General features: G+C 41.5%; 4 protein-coding genes across 9 annotated transcripts in view; 3 read left to right on the top strand and 1 right to left on the bottom strand.

Annotated features, from left to right (window-relative positions):
- The window catches only part of gopc (golgi-associated PDZ and coiled-coil motif containing), a 9,594-nt gene extending 4,504 nt beyond the window's left edge, over positions 1-5,090 (bottom strand). For 2 of the 5 annotated variants that reach the window (XM_027001668.3, XM_081717554.1), the window contains exons 1-5: positions 4,560-5,089; positions 1,787-1,951; positions 1,303-1,326; positions 555-730; positions 269-434 (exon numbers count right to left, since the gene is read on the bottom strand). In XM_027001668.3, the coding sequence (XP_026857469.2) occupies positions 269-434; positions 555-730; positions 1,303-1,326; positions 1,787-1,951; positions 4,560-4,832 (804 nt within the window). In that variant the 5' untranslated portion in view covers positions 4,833-5,089. Of the gene's footprint in view, positions 1-268; positions 435-554; positions 731-1,302; positions 1,327-1,786; positions 1,952-4,559 lie in introns of all 5 variants that reach the window. The other 3 variants (XM_081717555.1, XM_027001667.3, XM_081717556.1) reach the window with 3 other exon arrangements.
- Positions 5,091-6,304: 1,214 nt separating this feature from the next.
- LOC113572283 (nephrocan-like) lies at positions 6,305-8,770 on the top strand. Its single transcript, XM_027001701.3, has 3 exons — positions 6,305-6,591; positions 6,848-7,749; positions 8,049-8,770. The coding sequence occupies exons 1-3, from the start codon at positions 6,394-6,396 to the stop codon at positions 8,452-8,454; spliced, it is 1,506 nt and encodes a 501-aa protein (XP_026857502.2). The 5' UTR covers positions 6,305-6,393; the 3' UTR covers positions 8,455-8,770.
- A 736-nt stretch (positions 8,771-9,506) lies between these two features.
- On the top strand, positions 9,507-16,649 carry nus1 (NUS1 dehydrodolichyl diphosphate synthase subunit). Its single transcript, XM_027001697.3, has 5 exons — positions 9,507-10,049; positions 11,110-11,238; positions 11,640-11,792; positions 13,906-14,005; positions 14,706-16,649. Exons 1-5 carry the CDS (start codon positions 9,683-9,685, stop codon positions 14,794-14,796), a joined length of 840 nt encoding a protein of 279 aa, XP_026857498.2. The 5' UTR covers positions 9,507-9,682; the 3' UTR covers positions 14,797-16,649.
- Positions 16,650-23,297: 6,648 nt separating this feature from the next.
- slc35f1 (solute carrier family 35 member F1) overlaps positions 23,298-26,952 on the top strand; it is a 53,438-nt gene continuing 49,783 nt past the window's right edge. Inside the window, exon 1 of one of the 2 annotated variants that reach the window (XM_027001639.3) lies at positions 23,298-23,712. In XM_027001639.3, the coding sequence (XP_026857440.1) occupies positions 23,603-23,712 (110 nt within the window). In that variant the 5' untranslated portion in view covers positions 23,298-23,602. Of the gene's footprint in view, positions 23,713-24,093; positions 24,177-26,952 lie in introns of those variants that run through there. The other variant, XM_081718077.1, reaches the window with a different exon arrangement.

A 26,952-nucleotide genomic window follows, 5' to 3' on the forward strand; every position in this document is an offset into this window, starting at 1 on the left:
TTAGAATTACCCATCCTGTGGTTTTTGACTATGCAGCGGCACACCCGGAAGTACAACATATATCACCATATGCGCTATGATGCGACTGGCAATATTGTCGCCCCCTTTACAGCACTGCTATTTTGTCCCATTGTATACCTTTAAAGGAATGGGATGACAAAGTTGCTTCGACTCATTTTTTCTGAACCTTTTGAGCTTTATAGTGGCAGTCTCCCAAGTGTCAAGTAACTATAGCCCTTCTGAAGGCCACATTAGCTGTAGTTCTTACATGTCCAGCCGGGGAAGGCAAGGGCTTCTTTGGGTCATTGCGCCCTCTGCAGGCTCGGATGACTGTCTTATGGCGGTGGAGATGGATCTCCGCCTCCAGCTGGTTCCACAGTTTATCGTGAGCTGGTCCCTTCATGTCCCGGCCTAACAGCTGAATCTGCTGAACCCTGCGGAATACAATGACCAGCTCAGTGCTCTGAATCCTTCCCAATGGACAAGCTCAGGGTTCCGTTTCTACAAACTTCCCACTTCCAATGTTCACAACAGAATCTTTGTGTGTTTGTTACCTGCCCGCAAGCTCTTTGTCCAGGTACTTGGCTGCCAGTCTGGCGCCATACACCTCTGCTTGTAGTACTGCAATGTGCCTGCGGAGGGCCTCGCTCTCTTTTTTAAGCATCCTCACCTCAGCCTCCAACTTCACCTCCTTCACCTTTTCTTTCTTACTGGCTTCGAGTTCCTTTTCCTGTTGCACACACATGCACAGAGGGAAGCCTTCAGAAACAGTGGAAAGTCGAGTGGCTTGACAGAGTCCACACAACCCCGGAGGCAGTGTGAACATCTGGGACAGACACGGTCACCTCCCATTCAAGTTACATTCAGTCTCTAGAAATGCAGGCTACCGGGGAGGAATTCAATGAACAATCCTTGGCCACACTCCCACTCATACACACCCACACTTACACTCACACTCGCTTGGTCAAGCCTATAACAGCACAGCAGAAAATGACAGAGAAATTCAAATATGGAAGCACTAACACTGTAGCTAAATTCAGTGATTTAGTAAAAGTGTCTTAACCATAACACAAACATCTAAACCCCACACAAGCCGTGACTATTCACTTTGCTATAGAGCACATGGGTTAGTCATTGGTTAGACTTAGACCACCAGGGTTAAGCTACATTTCTACAAAATACATAATTTAAAAAAACCCCAAAAAAAAACAGTGACACTGACAACACAACAGGAAGTGGTCAGCAGGAAGACGCGCAGCACACAACACGCACACACACACACACGCATGCTGACACACTTACCATCTCTTCCATGGAGGGAACAGGCTTAGGGCCAAGGAGAGAAACACAGAGAGGTCAAAAGTTAGAAAGGCGGTGTTAGGGTCAAAGAAGCATAGAGTTAAAAGAAGCATTGTATGTCATCACTGAGACCGAGACCACCAGCCCCTATTGGGGCTGAGGACAGAGAAGAGGGATGCAACCATCCAAAGAGGCTTAAACAAATCACTGTGCGCACACAGTTGGATTAATAATTACACAGGATCAATCACTAGAAAACACAATAATGTCAAAGAAAAAAAAAGGATTCATCATCATCATCTTATGCAAACCCACATAGAGATGAAAAGATCTGATCAAAAACGGTTGTTTCTTTATGGGTAAATTACAATACCAATGAGTAAAGTAAAAATCTGAAGCACTACAGTTTCAGCGCAAGCAAGGCTGAACTCGCTGAGCCTGCATGGGCAAGGCCAGTGGCGCAGGGAGGGCGTAGGGTGGTGCCCACCAGCCTGTCTTTGATGGAGCCGGAGTCCACAGCTTGGCCAGCCTTGGCGTGGAGCTGCAGCTGCAGGGTGTGGAGCTGAAGCAGCTGCTCATGCACCTCCTTCTCCACCACGACCTTCTCCGCCTGCACATCCGTCAGCTCTGACTTCAGGTCCACCAGCTGGGCCTGTGGAGTGTGCGCGCGTGCGCATACACACACACACACACAAAATGGAAAACTGTATTAGTGCACTATATATTTGTAATAAGGCCTTATTACATGAGAGATTAGTTTTGTGCATGATAAAATACATGCTTTGCATATATGCAATGATCCACATAATGTCTTTATGGCAAATTCCCCTTTAAAAACATGGACACAAACTATGTTAGTCTGTGAAAAACAGTCCAGTCCAGGAAGAGCAGTCATGAAACAGCAAAGATAAACACCAAGGATTTTTAAAAATACCAATGAGCCAGTCATTCTAGTCATCTAATTTCTACTAATCTTCCGTTTGAATTCATTGAGTGAGCTAATGAGTGAGCATTGAGCGAGTCTCCAGTGGGGTGGGGGGGGGTGACAGGGGTGTCGTCACGATACCTGTCGCAATGCTCATTTCTCCCGAGGCAGCCACCCGGGAAGCTGGAAACGGAATACTTGCTATACACACCTTACCTTGCCTACCCCTAAAGCTACATCTCAGCATCACAGCCCAGTGTGTATGCAGGTCAGCTCAGCTGCATCAATCGTGTCACTGTCTAACCCTAATAACGCAGTATGACCCAATGTTACATGGGGCATTTTGTAAGCAGCCCGGATATGCTTTCTAGTTAATGGACGCCACATCCTGAGCTTGGATGCTGCAGAGTAATTTCATGTTTTCGTGCACTAATGAACATGGCAGCTCTGGCTAACGGAAGTAGTGAGGCAGGCCAGGAGGAAAGAAGCAACTGTCCAGGTGATATGGGTGTACAACCAAGGTACGGAGAGAGCCGCTTCCTCTGGGGCCTGTCCCACACCTAGCCCTGCATCAAGCAACGGCAGTGTACGACGCGTCTCCATTCCACCAGGCGCGCCCCCCCCCGAGGAGCAGATGCTTCCTACCGCACGAGGACGCGGTAACCCATGACGTGGCAGCACGCAACAAACAGAAGAAGCTTTTGTGGGAATACACAAGGGGTGAATGCTACAGACAACACCTAGGGAGGCGGGACCGCACGGTGGAAAAAGAGGCAGGACAGGTGTATACAACAGGCATGCAGACATGCCTCTAGCAGCAACACTCCAAACCAACATACCTCACGGAGTACCAAAGGATTACTGATAGGAAAAAGCAATTGGGATACTGCCAGTATTTCAGCAGAGAACATTCACATACACTGCCTTTCTTTTCCTGCCAGACACTTTCACCAGGCACTGTGTTGTGCATATTGTGCAGATTTCTATCAGAAACAAGATGGTAACTTCCAGGCAGCAGAACTCTGGTGGAAATCCCAGGCAGGAAACAGATTTTCCAATAAAAAGTGCTTCAGTTCACTGTGGATTCTTAGGCTATATTTGACCCTAATTGTTCACCAAAATGTGATGCTACTGGCTCAGCAGGTTCTGCAGAGATACTGCCCTGGACCTGTATGTCTTAACATCTTGTTTGAAAGGTGTTGGCCCTAATGGTGGCCAACAAGGTCCATTCTGATGTTTATTATATATAAGGTCAAAATAAGAACCTCTGGAATTCAAACACCAGAAACCTGGGCCATTTTCCATTTTATATGGTTAATTTAAATTCTCAGTGTCATCAGCCTGTGTTTTCATGACACTGAAGATGCTGTCTACAAAAAAACAGAACTATGGTTATATGGCCACTGAATATGTCTGCCAAGCTATCCATTATCCATTTTCTTTTTGTTTAGCAATGCCCAGAGACCATGAATAGATGGGAGAGAACAGGACATTCTTTCCCCATTTCTTTCCTTGAAGCTCATCTCACATTTCTATTGTTGGCTGATGCCACCAGATAGACAACATGGCTCACCTCACACCAATGTGTGTGCATTTGACTGGGGCTTTTAGTTCACATATTTAACAAAGAGCAAAGAGGTATGCAAAGGGAACCCACCTAATCAGGCTCACTTTATTTTTACCCATGAACCTTGCGTTTCTCAAATCCAAAAAGTCAAAAATCATCTTATCTGGGGATTTGAGCAATAAATGTTGTCATGGATAACATGTGTACAAAAGAGTTGTGTTATACTAAAGGATAACAATATTCCTTCACTAAACAGCATTGTTAAATATAGGCTACGCATGACTTTTGTGTTAAATGTAATCGAAAACTGTGCCAATAGTGAAATTGTAAGACCTGGACAACGGCGCCTGATGTTCACTGTGCAATGTAACAACCTAAAGAGAAATACTGGGCTTTAAAAAACATTAGCAGAATAATAAAATCGGGGAGATGTTGATTAGTCGAATAAAATGACGAAATGGACGATATTTTCTAGCCACAGGGGCGGATATGGGGCTTGAAAAACTTGTTTACTCGACCAACCAGAAGGTAGTAAGTTACTGCGGCGAAGTAGGAGTACAGCCACCAAATACACAGAAAAATGCGAACACGCAATCAATGACAAAGCTAGTTTGTATAGTTTATGGTTTATATTACGTGAGACTAGTTAGGTGTGCAGGCAAACCAAAGACTTGTCGATCTTCATAAACAAGACATTGTGACAATTTTACAACTCCTCTCTTTGAAAACGTTATCATTCTCCGTAATGTTTAAACAACGGTTCCTTACCTCAAGTTTGTGGTTTAGCTGAAAGATGGTCTGTGCCTTGTGGCAAAGCTGCGCAAAGCAAGAACTGAGACTTGTCATCTTTTGACGGCCTTCGTACGTGATGTCAGCTTGGTCAGGGTCGATTTCTCCTAGCAATAAATCGACGTCTACAAACGCCTTGTCAAACTCCTTCTCTAGAACCTCCAGCCACCGGAACATCGACATCCCCGACCCGGGACCAGCGAGGGCCGAGCCCTGCGAAGCAGGAGAAACACCGGCGGCACACGCAGACATTTCCAAATAGCACACTGGCTAGCAAGCTAGCTTCCACAATCTCGCTACGTCGTCGCTACCAGCTTTATATCTTAACGAAACAAGACAACGCTTATGTTTCTCAGAGACCTAACCAAGCACCCCTCCAGTCCTTTCAGCTATACTCCACTTAATTCGACAACAGGAGTAAAAATAATTATGTCGTTTTGATCTACTCCGTCTTCTCATCTGATCAGGATGTCGAAAACGAAGATATATCATCGAAATGAACCGATTACACTAGTCTGCCACACGAGTAGGCGCCCACACAGGAAAAAAAAGCAGAAGAAAACCGATCTAATCGATCAGAGCACAGACATTTATCACAGACATCTGTAATTTTACCACGACATATGTCATATGGATGATGAAGGCTCATCCCTCCCCCCACTAAACCCACTGATCCCTTAGTTTTATTATGCTATTATGACAGAAACTCCAGAACTAATTGAGATCCCTCTATGCTATTTTCCAGAATGCTCGGCAGTGTTTACAACTCTATTCATTAAAGAAATGTCAAAATAATAAATGTTTTTTAATCAAGTGACTAAACCATTTACACCATCTTCCAACATACAGAGGGCATAAAGATTTTTTTTTTCTAAAGCATGTTTAGATTCTCTCACAATACCGTTTGCAATAGGTTTGTTTTTACTTTTTCATTTCCTTGCAATTGCATAAAATGTTTCGGTTGCCTTTGTGAATTATTCATCACCATATTGTCCCTACAGGATGGGTGAAGCATGTAGACTTTGTTCGTCTTTCCTGATTGTTCCTTGCTCCTTATTTTTTCTTGTTCTTTATGCTGATGGTGCAGTTTTTTTCTCTAAACCTTTTAAAACTGAAATTCACAACCCCCCTGAGAACTATTATTTGCCAACATTTATCAAAATAAACCAGACATTCCACACAGTCAAATCCCCAGTGTTTAATTAAGAAGCTGTATGAAAACTATGGTATAAAGTGTTGACTTAACTCTTCTAGACCTCATTTATGTTCAGATGGATTTCAGCATTGCTGCATACAAAAATTATTCATCTTTTTCTTTTACATATCGAACATAATTGCTACAAAAAAAATCCTTCTTTAACTAATGGGAACTGAAGTTAACATGAAAATTAATAAAACTACAAGATAATGTCAGTTATCTATGTTTTCATAAAAAAAATCATCAAAATTCTTTTTTAATTTCTTTTTTTTTTACGCATACAGAAACATCTCTTAAAAGAAAACGTATTCAAGAAGAGGGGTAAACAGAAGGTATTTGGCAAAAGTATTTGAGCAAAGGAAATTGCATTTGCTAAACATAATAGGCTGTAAACAGGTTATCAGCAAGTTTCTCACGTCTGCAAACAAACAGAACAATCTGTGACTGCTATGCCAGTTCCTTGTCTGTGTTTTTTCAAACCGAGATAATGATCTCACCCATTGTTTCAAATGGATCACAGAAGCCCTACTCTCACCGACATATGATTTGCTGAGCTATTTAAGCCTTGGTTTCTCAAAATGCTTTCGACATTGGGGTACTCTGAGTAATGAATGCATGATGTGGGTACTCCACTTTCTCTTTTACACTTTGGTCTGTACTCTTAGCTTCTTAAGCAGCCATGCATGTCCAGAGAAATGTGTTTGTGAACCAATGGCATCAGTGCAGTGTTTTAGGGTTCAGTCTATACCTACAGGCATCCCAAGAGACGTGAGGAAACTTAACTTAGGATACAACCATATTAAGGAGATAAAGGTAATGTTTATTTATTGCTTGTTAATTACGAATGCCAGCTGCGCCTGTGATTGTCATCCTCACATTTACTTAAGCAAATTCTCTGTTCTTTCTTCTACTCTTTTTAGTCATTTCTTCCAATTGTATTATCTTGGTTTGAGTATCTGCAAGCAAATATAATTTTTGATGAAAAAAAAAATGTTTATAGATGCATTGAGATGCTTTTATTTTCCAGGTTTACAGTAAATGCTTTCTTATTGTTTTCATTTATTTTTAGGGTAGAGATTTCTCTGGTTTGTCTGGCCTTGAGGAAGTGATCCTGTTGTCATGTAGAGTCGAGCAGCTTGAAGCCAATGCACTCAGGGCGCAGAGGACTTTAAGGACTCTGGACCTCCAGAAAAACCGGTTACGTCATGTCCCCCGTGGCCTGCCCCCCAGCCTGGAGAACCTGCACATGGGCCACAACAGGATCCAAACTGTGCAGGAGTCTGCTCTGCAGGGTTTGAAGAGGCTTCGTATGTTGAACCTCCAGAATAACCTGATTACCACGCTGCGGCCCAGCACCCTCTCAGGTCTCGTGAAGCTGGAGGGTCTTTATCTGGAAGGTAATAAAATTGCAATGGTACAGGGCCTCCTCAGGCTACCGGTGCTAAATCGACTTAGCATAGCAAATAATAAGGTCCTGTCACTGCCTTCAGCTTTCTTCTCATCACTGCAGCTTCTGAAAACGCTTGACTTGTCCTCAAACCTCCTGACACGGGTCCCTCATGACCTCCCACAGTCTTTGATTCATCTGAACATGGACAGGAACCAGATTAGGACACTGAAGAGTCGTGACATGGCCCAACTTTGTAATCTCACCACCTTGTCTGTCTGCTACAACCGAGTTGTATCTGTGGATGGTGGTCTTCGTCTGCCCAGCTTGACTACCTTAGAGTTGGCAGGTAACCAGCTGCAGGTCATACCTAGTAGGCTTTCACCTAAATTAGAGAAGCTGGACTGTGGGCAGAATCATATACAGGAAGTGACCTATCAACATCTCTCGGGAATGAGACAACTCAGACATCTCTTTCTGGAGAACAACACCATCCGGCACTTTGAAACCAACGCTCTGAGAAACTGTCTTCATCTAACCAACCTGGCTCTAGAGCAGAATCTCCTCCCTACCATTCCATATGGGTACAGTTTTGCATGTAGATTTTGGTAACACTAATGTTCTCTGAAAAAAATGTATGAATAAGCATTTTTTGATTAAACTATTCAAATTTTACATTTTAAAATGCAGATAAAGTCATCATTTAGAAGTTCATATGTGAAAGCTACATTAAAATTGATAAGATGTAATAATCACTGGTCATTTTATATAGATTTATATAGATTTCCAGGATTCTTTCTTCATGGAGAATTCCAAATCTAACACACCTTACTCATATTGTACTTCTTTAGACACTGACCATTCTTCTGTGTTGGCATCCTAGGCTCCCTGAAACACTAGTTCGCTTGGATTTGAAAGGCAACCACATCACCATAATACAGGAACATGAACTGACGTCTCTCAAGAGGCTCCAAGTTCTGAATCTACGTAACAACCGACTCTCATCACTGCCCTCCATGAATATTCTGCTTCCCAACCTCCAGACACTTTACCTGGAGGGAAACCCATGGAACTGCAGCTGTGAGCTCCTCACCATCAAGAGGGCCTTGCTAGCTAGGGATATAGATATTAGCTTAGAATTTTGCACTGAGCATGTCTATAAATCCGTGGACATTTGGCAAGCATATGTAAATGCACAGGAAAAATGTGAGGATCAGACTAGGGATTCGTTACTGTTGAGCCAAATGGAACATACAGAAAATGAGGAATACTATGATGATGATTTCTAATATGAAAAGAAATGCAGCATCATTAGTCAAATTCCTCTGGTTGTGAGTTGCAGTTTGCAGTTTATCTCACTGTTAATACGTATATAAAGTTTTCTGTGTGCCACCAGATATCATGGATGGTTGCTGCTAATAGTGTGTTACAAAGCTTTCTTTCTTAGGACTGTAACTACCTCAAATAGATTTCTTCTTTTCAATTATTGTGTGTCACAAAGAACACCTTGCTTTATTTTATCAAAATTTTGAATCTGAAAAGTTCTGAAATAGAAGATCATTATTTCGTTTAACTCTGAAAAAAACAAAATTCCTCAATTGTAATTCTGCATTAATGATCATATATATATATATATATATATATATATATATATATATATATATATATATATATATATATATATATATATATATATATATATATATATATATATTACTGGCATTAACTTATTTTATTTTATTTTATTTTTTTTTATGCTACACACTAATTACACTAATTTTTCCTATTCTCATTCAGAGGCCTTTGGTATACTATACATTTTAAAATGATAAGTTTGAAAAGAAAGCTAAATGAACACCTTTTGTCATTAAAACGTCTTTTAAAATCGTATTATACAAATTCAAAATGTAATCTATCCTAAACATTTCTCTAAATTGGAAAAAATACTTCAGGGATTAATTTGTTTGTTTGCTTGCTTATATTTCATTTATTACACTTCATTTTATTTTATTTGGGTGACCTTTCCAAAATCTTACTCTTTGTTTAAAGTAATTGCTATTTGTACTTAATTTTTAACCTCGTGCCAAAAAGATATACATGAAGGTCATTCAATTAACATATGTCCAATAGTTTTTCTGTCAGTATTACGCAATGAATAACTAAATGTATGTTCAATTAAATGCAATCTTTACAGTAAACCCGATTGAAAAAGTGGTTATTTGCAAATAACCTGAAACAGGAAGTCAGAACACGGTAAACCATCTTGCCTTCCTTTACAATTAAGAGCTAGAATGACTAGATTCAACTGTCCAATCACCGAGTTCCATGCAACACTTCAGTTCAAAGTGTAAAGGTTGATGAAAATGGCAGCCGGCAGCTTGAGGTGTTGGCAGTAAGCAAAATGGCTTGTTACTGTCTAATGTAATGTTCGCTAAATTAAATACTGTTTAGCATGCGAAGTTGTTTGAATCCCTGACTGATTCCGAAGCAGGAAACGCAGTTTTAAACACTTCTATCATGGCGTTGGTGTACGAGTTTGTATGGCGAGTTTTGCATGCCCTTTTGCAGCTCCAGCGAACGATTATCACTTGGTTGCGAGTCCACGTTTGGAAATGGAGCGGCAGGCTTTGGAAGCGAGCTACAGCAGCACTATTGGTTTCCTTAGCGCTCGGATTTCCAAGCCATAAAAAGATCGGAACGCAAACTGCCAAACGTGTTAGTCGCCGCGTTCGTTTGGGAACCGACGGAAAGGCTTTAGAGAAGCTGCCTCTTCATGTTGGCTTGCTAATAGTCGAAGATGATCACCAGTACACAGACATAGCGAATCTCGTCGTCTGGTGTATGGCAGTAGGCATTTCATATGTCAGTGTATACGATAATGCAGGTAAGACCTCTTTTAATTTGCCTGGATATATATTTAAGAATAAGCTCAGCAACCGAAAGACTGGCTAGCTAACTTAGGCGGTCACGTGAGGTACCACAAGACTTGAATGTGTTTCCCAGAAGGTATTAAATGATTTGTCATCGGCAGACTTGCAACATTCATATGTTTTCTTATAAATGGAAGCTAGCAGTAAACACTGTTCCTAAGCAACCGCATTACACCTGTGCCTGTGGGTTGAGCCACTATCTTTTCTATCAGTTGAATTAGCCACATTGCTTAGAAACTGTTTCTGGAAACTACCCATCCAAAAAACAAATAAAAATACAGACACGAAAAAAGTTTCATATTGCATAGACAAGAATCTTGAATACTGCCTCACTTTAAAGGCTATATTGCTGTGCTGTGTTGTGCTAAAATATCCCTGGAGAGAGTCTGTCACTGCTTCATTCACTGTTGGTGGTCTTAATCAGGTGAAAGACATATAAAGTAAGTTATATACTATGTGATAATGTGTGTTAATTATATACTATGTGCATTTTTTTTTTACTAAAAGGAAATTATTGGCTTGGCATAAGTGGCAACATCTGTAATATAAAATGTGACAGTTCCTGTCTTCTGATATGTGTGAGTGGGACTGTGTGGATAGGATTGCTTATTGAATTACCTTTAACCAAGATTACGCAACTCAGAAAGCACATATTGATGTCACGGTCTGAGTGTGTCAGTCCTCTTCTGGACTATGTCCCTCCTAAGGAATATCATGAAAAGGACTGTTGTAATATTCTTCATGTGTGTGACTCATAAGTTAATATTCATTTTAAGTGTCTGTGGCAGCTTCCTCATTGTATTCCACATGAGAGCCATTGCCATGTGGAACATCTAAAATTGTCAGTTGTGCGATCTTGCCGATGTCTCAGTTACTGATGTCACCAGATGCTCAGATGCTAAAACTGAAAGCTTCCTAGCCGAGCTATTTGTGTCATCAACATTTGTACCTCGTCCCTTCTGCTGCTGGAAGGCTTTACCTCCTGCCTTAGCTTCCGGCTGGTTGTTTCTACAGGGGTCTTCAGGAGGAACAATTCCAGGCTGATGGAGGAGATTATGAAGCAGCAGCGGGAGCTCCTGGACCCGGAGAAGCGCAGGACGTCGCTGGAGCTAATCAGCCACTCCTCAGAGCAGCAGGAACCAGGTGAGTCCTGTACCCAGTCCCTCAGAAGAAGGTGCTTGTGCACGAACAGGTTACGCCAGAAAAGGCTTACTTGGATGGCTTGTTGTGGATCTTTTCACTTGTGTAATATGGCTGAAGTGTTTTCTTTTAAACAAAAACTGTACTTGTATGTTGTTTCAAAACTGGTCTATGCTGGGCTTAAACATGAGTCAGTGTGAGACGAAACAAGAATTGTGGATGATTGTCCTGTCTGTAGTCGAGATACTGTATTGCTTGTTTACTCTTTAGGATGGAAAAAAACTAGAGTACCTAAAGGGAATTCTCTAGTCTTAAATATAGGAGTTTTGTTACTTAGTGATTTCCTTATAAAGTGTGTGTATGTATGGGCATGCCTGTTTCTGTGTGTGCACCTGGGTGTGCAGTGTTGTCATGTCAGACAGTGGTGAAGGTGTTGTCTCCAGATGATGGGAAGTTGAGTATCGTGCGTGCAGCTCAGCAGCTGTGCAAGTCTGTGGAACAGAAGGAGAGGACATCCACAGACATCAGCGTCCCACTGCTGGACTCCTTGCTGCGGGGTGAGTAGCCTGCCTGCCTGCCTGCCAGTCAGCAGTATGGGGAACCGCATAACCTTCCTCACTATTAGGGGATTTGGGTTGTCAATGGGGATGGTGAGCGCGTGCCTCACACTGCACTTCAGAGTGGGTGAATCAGACATGCCTCAAACACCGAATGGGACCTGCCTCGGTTCACTTTGTGACTAGCATGAGTAGTGAAGTAGTAGTCAAGGCCAAATGTGTCGTGTATCTTAGTTCAAACCTGGTCTTAACAAGCCTTTAGTGTGCTTTGAGGTCTAGTGTTCGTATAGTGTTCAACAGTGCCACTATAGACGTAACTTCAGTAAGTTAAATTGTCATGGGTTAATTTTATTGTGGAAAAGTTGTAGTGTTTCCATCTGCCCACCTGGTGTAGATAACATGATGCTGGACCTGTAGGTGAACACAGGAACTGATGAAGAGTCTTGGTGATCTGGAGTGCAAGTGTATGATTGAATGTATGACTGACCTGTTGGTTCGTGGGCAAAGTGCGCTTTAGTACCCTTGCACTATAACACCCTCTGCATGGTTTCAGACGGTATTGCCTGATCGTACAGCTCTGGGTTTGCACTGAGTTTGTCTTAGTGTGTTGAGGTCTTCTTTTTTGATAAGTTTTTAATCACATGTCACTAAGTAGAACAGGTATGGTTTTCCAGTATTGACTATGGTGAAACATACAGTTCAAAATGCAATTAAAATGAGAGAAAAAAAGAAGTTCAAACCCTGCTGACTCTTAAATTATTATTAAATTAAAGTGGTGTGTGTTTTTATGTTTTAATACAGTAGTATTAAGTTCATGTAAAAGTAATTGAATTAAGAGGGCAGTTTTTAAACAGATGCCCTTTTTACAGATATACATAGAGCTAGGAGTGAGTTTAGTAATATTCTGTAAGTGATGAGCACATTTTGCTTTTTGCTTATCACACTGTATCTCTCTGAAATATGAACCAATCTGGAAACTTGTCAGGCAAATGTGGGCTTCTGTAATAGGAATCCTAAACAGGACTGTAGCTGTTTTTCCTCGTGTGTGTGTGTGTGTGTGTGTGTGTGTGTGTGTGTGTGTGTGTGTGTGTGTGTGTGTGTGTGTGTGTGTGTGTGTGTAAGGGAGAAAGAAAGGGGAGTGAGTTATGAGACAGTCCCTTGTACGAAGTCCCATTGCAGCTGTGCTATGACTCTGCAGCTGTCCAGCCAGCATGTTAAAAGAGACTCTGTAAGCATCTTAAAGACCCAGAGCTCATATAAAAAATATTGAAAATATTTGTGTGATACTAAATTAGTGTTGTCATGGAGTAAATAAAAAAAAATACCCACAAAAATAAACAAATCCAGAACAGAAATATGATAATACTGTTGATAAACACTGAATCGTCCACCCTAGCTGAGAACACTCTGGGAGTAGTCCTGATATCCAATGGAGCATGTTTGATTGACAGCCTGCTGTCATAGAGGCACAGCCTGCTGTGTTACTAGTCAAGCGTACATGAGCAAACCTACTGATGAGGATACCAATGCAAGTAATTTCAGGTAGCAGATAAACCGCGCTCACGGGAGATTGGGTTTTTATTTAAAACTGTGGGCTTAGACACACTCGGCTAGCATCATGGACAGAATGGCAACATTTACTACAAGACTTTACTACAAAATACCATAGCCAAGCACTGATTACCTCCCAGATTTCTTGTAGTGTCAGTGTGTCCTGATCTAACACCTTCTTGTTTAGATTTAACGCCTCTGCTTTGATGGTTAGATTTACCTTGTGAAAAAGGAATAGAAAGTGTGGGACTGGTATCGGCTTTCTGGCTACTGAGAGAAAAGCTTACATAAACTTTACATGACATAAGGTTCATCCATTTTACATCAGAATGGCACAGGATTTGATTAAATGTATTAGTCATGTACTGAACTTTGGAACGGTTTTTGTGGGGCACGGTGTGTTTATGCACATTGTCTGTCCAGAAGAGTGAAATTAACCCAGTTAGAAGGAAAACAGATTTGGGTTTCCTGGGTCTGTGAGAACTTGTGGTGCCCATCGGTAAGTCTCTCTGTCTTTCACCCTTCCCCTTACTGTATCCGTTTGTTTTATTCGTGTTTACAGAATCGAAAGACATACCAGACCCAGACCTGGTGATGAAGTTCGGCCCAGTGGACAGCACATTGGGCTTCCTGCCATGGCACATCAGACTTACAGAGTTCATGTGAGTGTCGTGCTGTGTCTATGCATGCCTGTGTATGTTCTGGACACACTGGTAGACGTGCTTATTCCTATGTCTCTGATTATCACGATAAACCATGAGCCAACTAGCCTTTGAGCAGTAGTCACTTGGCTGAACTGAGCCAAGTCTGTCATTCAGTCGATAGGAGTTGGTGCTTTCTCATACAATGATATGATGTACTGGTGCACGTCCTGGAACTATGGTTGATGTTTCCTGAAATAATCAGTAATCAATTCTTGCTTTTGTGTAGCAGTGCAGAATTATCTAGAATTCATAAACCTGCAACAATATAGATCTGGGCCCAAAACTAAGTGTCTAAAAATGAGAACTTTTCAAAAGTGTAAAATCGCCAATTCACCATCTTTTTTCTTATCCTATTGGTGAGTCTGGAGAAATTATTTCTTACACACACAGATGGCACAGTGCATCATTGCTAAAGTGCATTCTTCTGGGCCCTTTCCCCCATCTCACCACTTGATGGCGCTACATCACCTCTGTCCAGGATCCACTCAGCCGTACTAAGCTTGACTGGTGGACAGGAAGCAGGAGGAAAGGCTTGCTCACGGTCCTTTCGCTCTGCCCTGGAACAGCATTCTCGCAGCCTGCTCACTGTTAACAGTCCAGGCATCCTGGCTAATGGCTTCCAGTGTCTTAATGCTGGGTCTGTCCTTGTCTCCTCCAGCTCTTTGCCTTCTCACAAAGACGTCTCGTACGAGGACTTCCTCAGTGCCCTGCGGCACTACGCAGCCTGTGAGCAGCGGCTGGGCAAGTGAGCAGCACGACCCGCTGGGCGGAGCTAAATGAGCAAGCTGGTGAAGGAGAGAGGAAGAATGGGAGGGGAGGAGTGGTTTGACCCTCTGTCCGTGTTTACAGTGGAAACAGCTGAGCATCAGCGTGTGGATGTGACATCCTGACCTCACACACACACACACACACTCACACTCATGAGCAACAGATGGTTGTGCGTTTGTGTGTGTGTGTTTGCAAGCGTGAGTGAGTGAGAATGTGTATGGGTGCATGTGAGCGAGAGAGAGCGCGAGAGTTTATCTCACCTGCTGCTGGGTGCAATGTGCTGTATTTACCCTGCCAAGGTAACTGTGCATGGAGCAGAACATTCTCTCACCTGAAGGATATCCACCACTGCCCCATGCAAGCAAGCACGTCTGCCAGTCCGTCTCAGAGAGAAGCCCCCCGACCGCCAGGGACACGGTTAGCAATATGGTGTAAATCTCCTGGCTCTTGCTGTCCTCTGCTGTAGGCCTGAAGCGGGCTGTGTGTTGAAACACTGCGGTGTGAGACACTGACTAAGCCAGCCATGTGCACTGAATGTTATGATGGGGACACAGTCAGCAGCTCTCCAGACTCTGTGCCTGATCGGTAAGGATGCTTCCAAGTAATCTGCTACATTCTCAATGAACTGGGCTTCAAGTCTAGCAACTGCTTTCGGAACAGTATGTGTGTGTGTGAGAAAGAGCCCACATGTGTATAATTCTGCATGTGAAATGTTTTAAATGTAAAAGTGAGCTTTCATTGAAACGTTGTGTGCGTGTGCGTGTGCGCGTGCGTGAGTGTGTGTCCGTGCGTGCAAGCCACTAATGATTGTACAAAATGTCATGTTGATTTACAGTTTGATAGCCTGGTTTGTCAGCAAAATTTTGTGTTGATCATTTTTTCATCAATTCTTTTTTTTTTTTTTTTGTATGCCACATTTTGTGATCTTTATTGTTCCATCCAGTAGCATAATTAAGACTTGCTGAAAAATGTTTGGTCAAACCTGGAAAGTCAACAGATGTCAATAATCTGATTCATACCAGATTTCTCACGGAAGCACTACATCGACTTTTACACCATACTGCTAACCACAGAAGCCAGCTGGTTTTATTTGTCACTAGTCTTAATGACAGTTTGTTAGTAGTGACTTACCATATAGGAGAGTTGATATAACAGTGTCCAGTGTGAATGCCCAATAAATGTTACTGAAACCCCAAACAAGCCAAGTCTGACCTCACTTCTGCTACAATTAAATAGCCAGTTGTTAAAACTCATTCCTCACCCGTCTCCTGACGATTAAAACCAATCACCAATACAACCCTTCCAATTAGGTCGTCTCTTTGCCTTCTTTTTTTTTTTTTTATTGTCAAGTGACAGACTATCAGAATTGTTCAGATATTTTCTTTATATGCCACCATTATTAATGAAAATAAGGTATTTGCCAAAGTACAAGAGTCATTCTATTCTGCGTATATGAAATTAGTGTCTCCTGTATCAACCGTGCCTGTCAGAAAAGACAAGAAATGACAACAGAAGTGTATACATAATTAAAATGTGAGTGTTTTGGTAGAAAGCTCATTTTCTTATTTTTTTGTATAGTCATGAGAGTATGTCTCTATATCTAGTCCTACATAATTGTGACTTGTCTAATGTTCATGTTGCTCAACACAGGAGGTACAGCAAAAGTTGCAACAAGCTTTATACTGATTTGGTGCTTATACTTGTTTACATTAGCCTGTGTTTTGAAGGTTTTTGCAGTAAAAAAGTACTTAATATACCCTAATATACCCAAAGTTGGGTTTCACTTGAAGCTTGTTAGGATTCTAATAAAAGTGGCACCCTTTTTGTCAGTGTTCTTTTGGTTTCTCTCACATTTATTGCTAAACTGATGCTGAGAACATGGTGTAATTTTAAGTGTGCCTCGAAATGAACCATGCTAATTGAATGCTCCTAAAGAACACAATACATAATTAATAATGTCAAATATTTAGTTCACCATACCTCTCTAATTTAAGACTGGTTAGGTGAATATTTCTTCTCTCATATTTAACGTGTAGTTTGTCATGCTTTAAACATTTCTTTACTCCCAACCTTTCTTCCTGTTCAGAACAAAGTCTTGTGTTTTTTGGTAGAGAATGGTTGCGAGAGAGGGTTCTTTCCCAGCTTTGGAAAATGCGTTGGCTCTGTGCATTTTGTGTCTCTGTAGAGAGAAAATGGCGTGTTTATTTTTCTGTCAGCCCTTCCATGTTGGCTGGCTGAACTTGAATACAGATCACAGTGGCTCAAAGGAGCTGTCACTTTGTAGTGAGCACTCTGCAGCATTCAGTGCCTCATTGAAGGAAATGTTAGACAATGTGGTTTTAGGTTTTGTTACTACACTTCTCTTTCTTTTCTTTTGGTGTTCCCTGGCAGATTTAATTATGCACTTTAAAGGGTTTTCAATGTAGTAGTTACACTGTATTAACTGTTTAATTTATTCCATGTAATTGAAGAACTGATTCTAAATTTGATGATTTTAAAAGTCAGGGGCTCTGTAATCTGATCAAAACATCTGACATTACAAAGCTTCAGAACAATTTATTGTAGTCTTTTATTTCATTCTTATCTTTCACCTGCTTGTCTCCCTCCTGCTTCAGGAAGATGAGGGCAATGCAAACACAAAAGTCAGGCTTCTTGGTGACAGATTAAACATAGCTGAATAATCACTGAAAGTCCTTTTTAGTCTAGATGGAGAATAAATCTTGGCCTTGTTGACCAGCTCAAATTGTTAAATGTGGTGTTTTCACTTTTCGTGTGTGTGTGGTAGACAAATGTGAGACCTGCTTCTCCATATGTGTGTTCCAGTGAAAAAGCTCTCAACTCTCCCTGGATCTGAGTCAAGGGCTCTGGATGGTGTCAGGAAAAAAAAGCAATTTGAGTAGCCATGTTTGAATTGTTTCCCTTCTGTTCAGGGCCATGAACTAGATGACCATGCTCAGAAAAGCCGAATTCTTGTAAATCCACAGTGACGCCATAACCAGGTGTTCCGATTACTGTCTTTATCTCTCAGAACCCTGTAATTTGAATGCCTGTGTGTGCATGCATGATATGTATACCTTGTTTGTTTTTTTTGCAGGATAGTAAATGATTATTGTCTATATAGGTTACATTAAAGCAAATACCGTCACCATGGCACAGTATATCAAATCAAAATTGGTGATGACTGACTTTGTAGAGCTATATTAGTCAGACGAAAACCATGGGAGAACAACACATAGTATGGAAAAAGAAGCGAAAGAAATAGCCTGACTGTGAAGCACAGCATCCTAAATTACAGCATCCCATTTGCTAGCTGTTTGAACCTGAGGACATGTTTGAACTGATAATGGTGAACAGTTGTGGAACAGGATAAACCCCTCATCTTCTCTTTGAGTTTTGGGGTCTACTGGCAGGGCAGCCTAAGAAGAAGTGAAAAAAAAGAAGACATCTTTGTGAAACATTTCAGCTGTCTGAAACTGGCAAGTTAAGTGGAAAACACAAACCGTTTTTCCTCAGGCTCCTGCCGATGCCATAAACGGCCAGCATAGAGGGCTCCTCTCATAGTGAAGTCCATTGACAGGAAGTTAGCACCAGAAACCCCCCTCCGCCAACTAGATACATAATACATCACACAAAGCCCCTTGTATAGTAACAGATCAATTGACTGAAAGAGCTAATTGAACTGTGCTGTTATTGCTTTGTGTAAATAAAGCACAATTACAGGACAGAATATACAGAGCAATTTACAGCATACACGTTTTCCCAGCTGATTGGCCCAAGCCTGAATTATTGAGTTGTTATAGCAAACAGTCCAGCCAGGATCCCATTAGTGTAGACATAAATAACCATAAGCACTTGCTTTTCTAATCCTCCCAGTATGCTCTGTTTTATTATCTTGAGAGCTATTTATAGTGTAAGTACTATGAGGTTTGTTTGGTTATCAGGGGGTCTTTGTCTTGGCAGACAAAGCCAGCTAAGTAATTGTCCTCCTTTAACGGGGTCCTCTCAGCTTGGAAGATGATCCTTTTTCCTGTTGTACCATGGTACAAAGCTAAAAATGAGTTTTGGTGATTAATAGTAGCATTTTAGTTAGCAGCATGGTTATCACACACCCACTAAGATGGCTGTCTATCCTCAGTTGTTTCCTTTGCCATATCCGAGGTGGCAACTCAAGCACGGAAACCAGATGAGAATATACTAGAAGCAGCGGGCCTACATGCTCAATGTGCTTGCTAAATTTAAAATTGAGATCTAACCGCTATGCATCGATGTCCAAAGACAAGAGATATCAGACCATTTTGGAACACAAGGACATGGTCAACATAATGCTCAGCCCCTTCACACTGGTACAGAAGAACAGTGAGTGTGTGTGCCTCACCTCGGGGATATGCAGGTAGCTGCTGCCTCACCCCCCCCCCCCCCCCCCTCCAGCTCAGGCAGACGTAATGAACCCAGCAGGAGTCAAAACGCTGTTATCCACACGTACGTTTCCATGACAACAGAGAGGCAGCGAGGGGCTGAGGCCTGAGTGTGGAAACAACCTTTGTAACCTACGCATGACCTGCAGTTAAAGCCCCTGTCAGGGGCTGCAAATTACAGGCCAGATTCCGCTACTGAAACAACGAAGGGTTTAGAAAAACCAAAGCAGCCCTCCTAAAATTTACAACGTGTACAGTTCAGAGAGAGTCCTGGAGCAATAACTTTAAGATATTCCTGCTTGAGGCTCCGAGATATAAATAAAAACAGAATGCGATGTTGTGGAACGAGTCTTAACGCGAAGTCCTACACGAACTATTCCAATATGGTAACGCATACTGAGCAATCTGGACCCAATAATGAACTGAGACGCCCTAAAGACAGAGAATAACACAATCTGAGACGCAGTGCCAATCGTCAGCCTCATTAAATGGAATGTGTCGAGAGTGCTGGCGATCGATTTAGCGACTCTTCCCACAGCGGTAACAAAGTCTGTCGGCTGCTACGCTAACGAGCTGCTAAATTTAGCTAGATGCGCGGCCCCTTGCCGCAGCCAAACTAGTCGCGGTGGCTACTGTCTCAGCACCAGTGCCCAGTCTTATCCCCGAAGGCCAGGCGTGACTCCAAGATTTTGCTCAAAATAAATCAGTAACGTATTGTAATGATTAATCTTGGATGAATGCGATTATTTCGTGCGTAGTTGAATTATATTCGTTAACTGATAAAAACAAAACTTGGACCCACTTTGGACCTTTATGAAAAAGAAGGGAAGGAACAGGAAAACTTGACAGTTAAATATTGTTATTGATCCATGTCAAAAATTACATATTGGGAATTTTCAGGGTAGTGAGAAGATGTGATCTTGGCAATAGAACATACATTATACCTACTTTGTCCTGTAACAGAACAGACGCTCCACCCACTATGACCTGTAATAGAACAGACATTCTACCTACTATATCCTGTAACAGAACAGATGTTATACCCACTATGTCCTGTTTTATGTCCCGTCTAGTAGCTAGCCCCCACCAATGTCTTCATGGTGGGTTTTGTTGTTGTTGTTGTTGTTGTTGGGTTGTTTTTTGGTTTTTTTTGCACATTGGTGCAATTTATGAGGAGCAGAAAAGGCCTGGTTAAGGATTCGGGTTTAGACTCATGCTAATTTATTATATTAAACTCAGTGTGGTGCCCATAAGAACTTTGACCAGGGACTTGCCTCTTAAAAGTAAATTCATAAAAGTTAAAAATGGCAGCATACAGAAAATTGAAATTTCTTTGAACTTATGGCTTTGTTTTTCTTCATTTCTGAGTGGATTCCAGATCTCTGAGTGAAAAGCAAAGTCATTTTTCTCTTTGGCAGCATTTAGGGTCCACCTCAGCTTATCAGCATCCCTTAACCTGAACAGCTGCACTCCGTCTTCTCCTTTCCTGCCTCAGACCATGAAAACTGCTTTGACCAAAGTGCCAACCTCCAATTGTCTAATCATATCATATCTGTGCACAATAATGAATTGCTTGCATTAATTCAACTAAAGCCCAGTTTATAGATCTTTAATGCTGATACAAGTAAGGTTGCAAATAATTGCACTTAGGTGGTGGACAAATTGTCACATAGGGCGTGAATAGCTATCACCTGACTAAGTGATTGCATACCTCCCCCAGCACTGACAGCCATAGACACCCCCACCTGTCCAATATCAATCTATCAAAATGAAAATGTGGCCACAACTCACGGGATTAACATCATTGTGAGGCAGGTGTCTTTTCAATGAACAAAATGTCCTGACCAGTGCACCTTTGTTGTACTGCTGTACTTTCTTGGAATGTACTTTGCTGAATGCATTGTATGCAATAACCATATGTAAGAAAAACGCTTGCAAAAAAAAAAAAAAAAAAAGCTAATGCAACTTCACTGATCAAGCCAGTACATCATGACTAAAAAAAAATCCTGCTAATGAGAAATGATACCACAGGTTTAGTGAATTAGTTTCACAATTCACCAAGGTTACTGTAATTCATACTAGACCCCAAGCTATGGCCAATGGTACGTGTCTGGGCAGTTGTAATGGGCTTATAACCAGTGGTAAGGTGCCAATGTTTACAATCACCAGACTGAAAAGGGTGTATTAATATGACAGCTCCTTCATGCAGCTCCTTCATGCAACACCTTTAGACAACATTCCTTCCCAGAAAACACAGTTCATTAAATATATTTCCCAGAAAAGCCTGATATCTTTGAACTCACAACTCTTGAGCAATTTGACTGACAGGTGCAGGATAAGCTCAAAGTGTTGGTCAGTGTTTCATGACAAGAAAAATAAAGAGGAAAAAAAATCATTTTGCTATTGGTCATTACATGCTGATTTATGTTACTCCAATACTTGGTGCTTTTTAAGCTTCTAGAGCCCTTGTTGTTGATGGCATTCAATTTACTCTTCTACTTGAATACTGCCATTTTTGTAACACAAAAGCTCTGGTGTTATGGATTTCGACACAGTCCTTTTCAGAGACCTTGGATGTTTTAGAACAGAGTTCTGCAACTAGTGAGAACAAGTCTGAAACCTCTATTTACAGGTGGCAGTATTGCTTGGACAATTGGAATTTGTGAGAAGGGACATGCAGTCCAAGGAATAGTCAGTCATTTTCTTCTGGTGAAACTAAAAATCACAGAGATGTAAAATGGACAGATTTGGAATCCTGTTGAGACATGATTGCAGAGCTTCTGAAGAGAGGACTTGTTGAGACAATTTAAAGATCATTGTGAGTGATGGTTAGTGCTCTTTACTTGACTGCGAACAGTTCTTTGGTTCATCTCATAGAGGTTAAGGATAAGATCTGGGCAATATCTTTTTTGTCCCACATCAATTCCAAAGGGCAAGGCTGATCCTCAACTTAAATCTAGACAGAAACTACTTTCAAGTCTTTAGTTTAATAAATATAATGAATCTCAGCAGTAAGTAGCCTACTATAGGGATATTACAAGATAGGAATTAATCGGGGATTAAATTTAGGGGCTGATCCTGTTATAGATCTTAACGTGAAATTAAGATGTGGACTCCCTGTCTTCCAAAATTAAAATTTAGACACTGTATAAAGTCTTTTATATCAATGGGTCATAAAAGGGGGTGAGGTGGCCAGCTAAAATTAAATTCATATAATTCTGTTCAGCACCACAGCTCGCTCTATACCCGGGAAGATCACACAGTAATTAAGTTTTGCTAGTGTTAGGGGAACTACTCAAAAACAAGCAAAAAGTACAAACGAGGCAAGCAACAGAAAATAAGTTTAAAGAAAAAGGAAGAAGCTTCAGGTGGACCATTGGCATCTAAAATCTAAGTAATGACACCTTGTGTTAGCTAGATAAAAAGGGAGAAACTTGCTCTTTCAAGCCTACTTATGTTAATAAAAAAAACAACAACCCAAAAACAATCAACCCCAAAAAACTAACTTTATTCTTGAGCGCCAGAGCGCAGGTTTTTATTTTGTAGAAGTAACCTACGCAAAAAACAAGATCGTTGACACATACCAGAGATCTAACAGCCCAACTAAGATTAGCCGCTTCTAGCAATTTCTTTAAAAATATGATTCTGACGCTGTAATTTACTATTGCGATGAAACCCAGCAGTGAGTGCGACATTTTACTGTTAATAGACTAAACAGCAAATGTTCAAGCAAAAATACTTGTCGCAATATCTTGCTTTATGCGAAATACGATAAAATATTATATATTATAGATTTGATATTATGACGTTTGCTTCAAACGCTAATGTTGACTAATCGTCCTTTACATATAACTATATAATATGGTTAAAGCTGTGTTCTTTTATCATCGTTTTTAGCATTAGACAATAAAAAAAAATGTTTGTCTATTAAAATCTCCACTGTGCCCAAGTGGATTTGTGCATGGATCTGCAACACTGTCGACTTACACACATTCAGTTGGTCTTCCTACAAGAAATACCCACACCCCCTAGTGGTTGTATCGTGTGTTGTAATCGAAATCCCAACGCCTTCCATCAAGTCGAGACAGTCCAGCGTTGGCATTCAGAAAATGCACACTGAGATACCGGGGAACCTTTGCAAATACCATACTGAGAAGCAGGTGCATCGCGCATAAGCCTATAGCGCGTCTTCCTCGCTCCCTTACGCTGGAGATATACCTGCTAATTCTGTCTGAATTATGGAAGGCTAAGGTTGTCGGCTGCAAGCCCGGAGAATCTGCTTTTGTCTCCCGCGGTTGAACCCAAGCCTTACGTGCTCCCGCGGAGCAGAATGCCCTCTGGTTTCTGATTGTTTCCGATTTTCAGCCTAGCGATGATTCCCGAACACCAGAATCATGTTGTTACGACTATTGAAACCATTCCATCAGAGACTGTCACAACATCCCCGACACTGTTTCAGCGGATGAGGAAAGTCTTTAATAGGTAAGAGACTTCAATACGACTTTGGGAAGATATATAAAACCAGGGCTGATTTTAGAATGCGGGACATTGTGCGGTTTTGCCAGTCGTTTTTGTTCTGTCATTGACCAGAACTTTGTAATGCTGTGCACGTTTATCAAAACGTCATCGGTCAACTGAAATGGTAGCATACAGGAGTGTTTGGGTTTATTCAGTCTGAAGTCATTTCTGACCTCATATTTTGAGTTCAGCCGAACCTTTAATCGGACATGTCATTAAAATACTTTTTTGTGTTAAGCGGCCCCGTGAACGGCCAAATTAGCCTTTTTATAGGAGATAAAATGTTTCGTTTCTAGACGTTTTCTCAGAATCTACAAATTCAAATGCATCACGTCCACTATGCCACCACAACCCTGAGAAATGAACTGTCAAACAAGGTTGCTTCGTAATATACCTCTCTCGGTTTTCAGAACAAGTGATCAGGATCCGTAAGTATTATGGTTAATCGCCTTTAATGTTATTTTGCAAAAAATCTGCATTCAAACAATAGCTCATAAATAGGCAACTTAGTAACATACAGCCAGTGAGTGCGTCTCAGGATTCCTTACTTTGTTTCCAGTGTCACCGATTTGATTTTTGTGAAAAGCCGTAGCTCTACTCTAACATCTCAGGGGCAGAAAGGCTTTGCAGAGCGCTGCACAGCACTCCTCTTTTGTCTTGCGGTGTGCATCCTCATCACTCATGAGCTACACACTGGCACCAGGAGGATCTCTCAGAGAAACCTATTCAACCGCCCCCCGCCACCCCCCCACCCCCGCTCGGACCTGTTGTGTGCTCAAATCAAACAAAAATGACTAGGTCCTATTAAGCCATTACCCGAGCACTGAAAGGCATCCTAAGTTGAGAACTATCAGTAGCTTGGCTTTGTACATATTTGGGCATGGAGTCTAGGTTTCAGCATGGAGTCTGGGTTCAGGGGTAAATTACATAACATATCAGCATATCTGCACAGCATTCAGCCCATTACAATATATCAGCAGGGGGTGAAGTAACTACCTTACTCAGATAAGTGTTTTGTATGTGTGTGTGTGTGTGTGTGTGTGTGTGTGTGTGTGTGTGTGTTTGCGTGTTTATAAGAGAGTGAGGCGGTGTTAGATTTGGTGGTAGTCTTGAGGTGTCTAATTCCAGCTACGTGTTTTGTGTGTGTGTGTATAGAAGGTGACAGCTGGTGGTCCTGAGTCGGTCCGCTCACGCTCCCTGTCTTTGCCATCTGCTGGTCCTTTTCAGCCCAGCTCTCGCCTTTATCTCCTAAACAATGGCCCGTGGGGTGGGATCTGGGCGTCTGGATTGGGCTGCCCACTGCCCCCTCCTGGGCCCATTGTATCACTCAGTCCAGAGAGGAATCCACACTTGAAGGGAACGGGAGGCTTGCCGTCCCTGAGGGCTCACACATAGTTGAGTGGGATCGTTTATCCTGGCAGCCACTGCTGTGTGAACGAGACTGTTGTTTTCACGTACACTTGCTTTGTTGACCAGTGTCTGCTCTGCTTGCCGTAATATAGACAGGCAGCCCTGAGTTTCTTTATATTTAAGTGAGGAATGTTCATTACAGAATGAAATAGATATAGGACTGGATTCCCAGAGCCAGATTAAGTGTAAACCTAGACTTAAACAGTGCGGAAACAATGATGACCTTCCAGAGACTAGGCTTAATTCATATGTGTAGACTTCCTCAGAGTGTAGATTTTGTTGGATTCTTCGCAGGAGTTGTGTTTCCTTAGAGGACTGCTGTACTGAATGCATTATTGGCATCAGTATGGCTACAGCCTGGCAATGATCTGATTCAATTTTATTTTGAATCACAGGATCCAAATTCAATTCAGTATTGATTCTATTTTTATTTATTTTGGCAATGAAATTATAATTACAAACTGACATTGCTTGTAATAGATATTTTCTGTGAATTATTGCTGCACATCCAAATATTGTAACACATCCAACTATGGTGCATTGCTGAAAAAGTTCATTGTCAACATTGAGGACTGGGCCTGTGTTTAACAGAAGTCACAGTGACTCAGAAAATGCCTAGATTTATTAGCATGACCTTGGGATATCAGTGATAATGTTGGCGCTAGGCACATGATGTCCGGTGCCCTTGCTAATCGTGGCAGGTGGCAGAAGAACCGTGGTGGCAGGAGAACCTCAGTTCACGCCTCAGCCCTGGCCCAGGCTGAGCTCGCTGTGCAGATGACAGACGTGATTCTGAAATGTCTCTCAGAAGGGCTGTAATGTGACTCGCTAGGGGCCAGTCAGTGGAGCGGCTAGCGGACCCCCTCAGCTCCTGCTGTGGAGAAGACCATCAATAGCCAGGTGACATTTATTTAGCTCCACTAAACCCAAAGGACTGAAGAGGGAATTAGCTTCTATAATATACTGTGAAGGACGTTGACAGAATGCTTGTTTAAAGGGAAAAAAGGAAATCTCTTGGCTAATAAAGAGGGGATTGCTTTATACTGCTGATCCTCCCCAGGTTAGAAGCTGCCATTTCTCTAGTTTTATGTTTTCAACTTAACTTGTGTCGCTCTTTTATTATTTTACTAACACTAAGTCACTTCTCATACATTTTTGTTACTAATTAAAACTAAACTATAAGGTTTCAAGGCCGTATTTATAACTTTTTGATAGCATGAATAGGTTTGCTCTTAACTTTATATATGCAATGTTAAAAATCCAAAGGAATAAAAAATAATGGTGACTTTGGACTATAATTTACAAACATACAATATACAGTAATTTTCCTATTACTGAAGTATTTGGCAAAACCTTGGACAAATTTTCTCAGTCATGTCCAACCATTCATGACAAAAGCACTGTTATTTGTTTCCATGAAGATATTTCAGTATTTTCAGAAAAAAGGTTAGACAGTTCCTTTGACAGCCATAGGTTCTCTAAAGCTTCAAAATCTGTGACAGGTGGTGTCAGAAGCTCATCTCCTCAGACGTTTTGACACAGAATGGCAGGTTTATAAAATATGAGCCCAAATGTGAGGTGTAACAGTCTGTAGTAACCCACTGCATGGATAGTAAAGAGCTGAAGGGAGAAGGTCTTGTCCTCTAAATCCATTATTTTCACGGCTGCCTCCTGGGTAAAGTTGGGTTTGATGGCAACAAGGGGATTATGGCATACGGTAAGGTACAGTGGTGCCGTACCATTCAGCAGAGCTCTTTTGTTTCCATTATAGACTCGGCTGAGTTTTCTGTTCTG

The sequence above is a fragment of the Electrophorus electricus genome, chromosome 7, assembly GCF_041902795.1.
Source record: "Electrophorus electricus isolate QZ-2024a chromosome 7, ASM4190279v1, whole genome shotgun sequence".
NCBI classification, from domain to species: Eukaryota; Metazoa; Chordata; class Actinopteri; order Gymnotiformes; family Gymnotidae; genus Electrophorus; species Electrophorus electricus.

Bases quoted from the DNA above. Each gene is read 5' to 3' on its own strand.
- LOC113572283 (XM_027001701.3), top strand. From the start codon at position 6,394: ATGATGTGGGTACTCCACTTTCTCTTTTACACTTTGGTCTGTACTCTT. The intron at 6,592-6,847 runs GTAATGTTTATT...ATTTATTTTTAG, and splicing joins ACCATATTAAGGAGATAAAG to GGTAGAGATTTCTCTGGTTT. The intron at 7,750-8,048 runs GTACAGTTTTGC...TTGGCATCCTAG, and splicing joins CTCCCTACCATTCCATATGG to GCTCCCTGAAACACTAGTTC.
- nus1 (XM_027001697.3), top strand. From the start codon at position 9,683: ATGGCGTTGGTGTACGAGTTTGTATGGCGAGTTTTGCATGCCCTTTTG. The intron at 11,239-11,639 runs GTGAGTCCTGTA...CTGGGTGTGCAG, and splicing joins CTCAGAGCAGCAGGAACCAG to TGTTGTCATGTCAGACAGTG. The intron at 14,006-14,705 runs GTGAGTGTCGTG...TGTCTCCTCCAG, and splicing joins ATCAGACTTACAGAGTTCAT to CTCTTTGCCTTCTCACAAAG.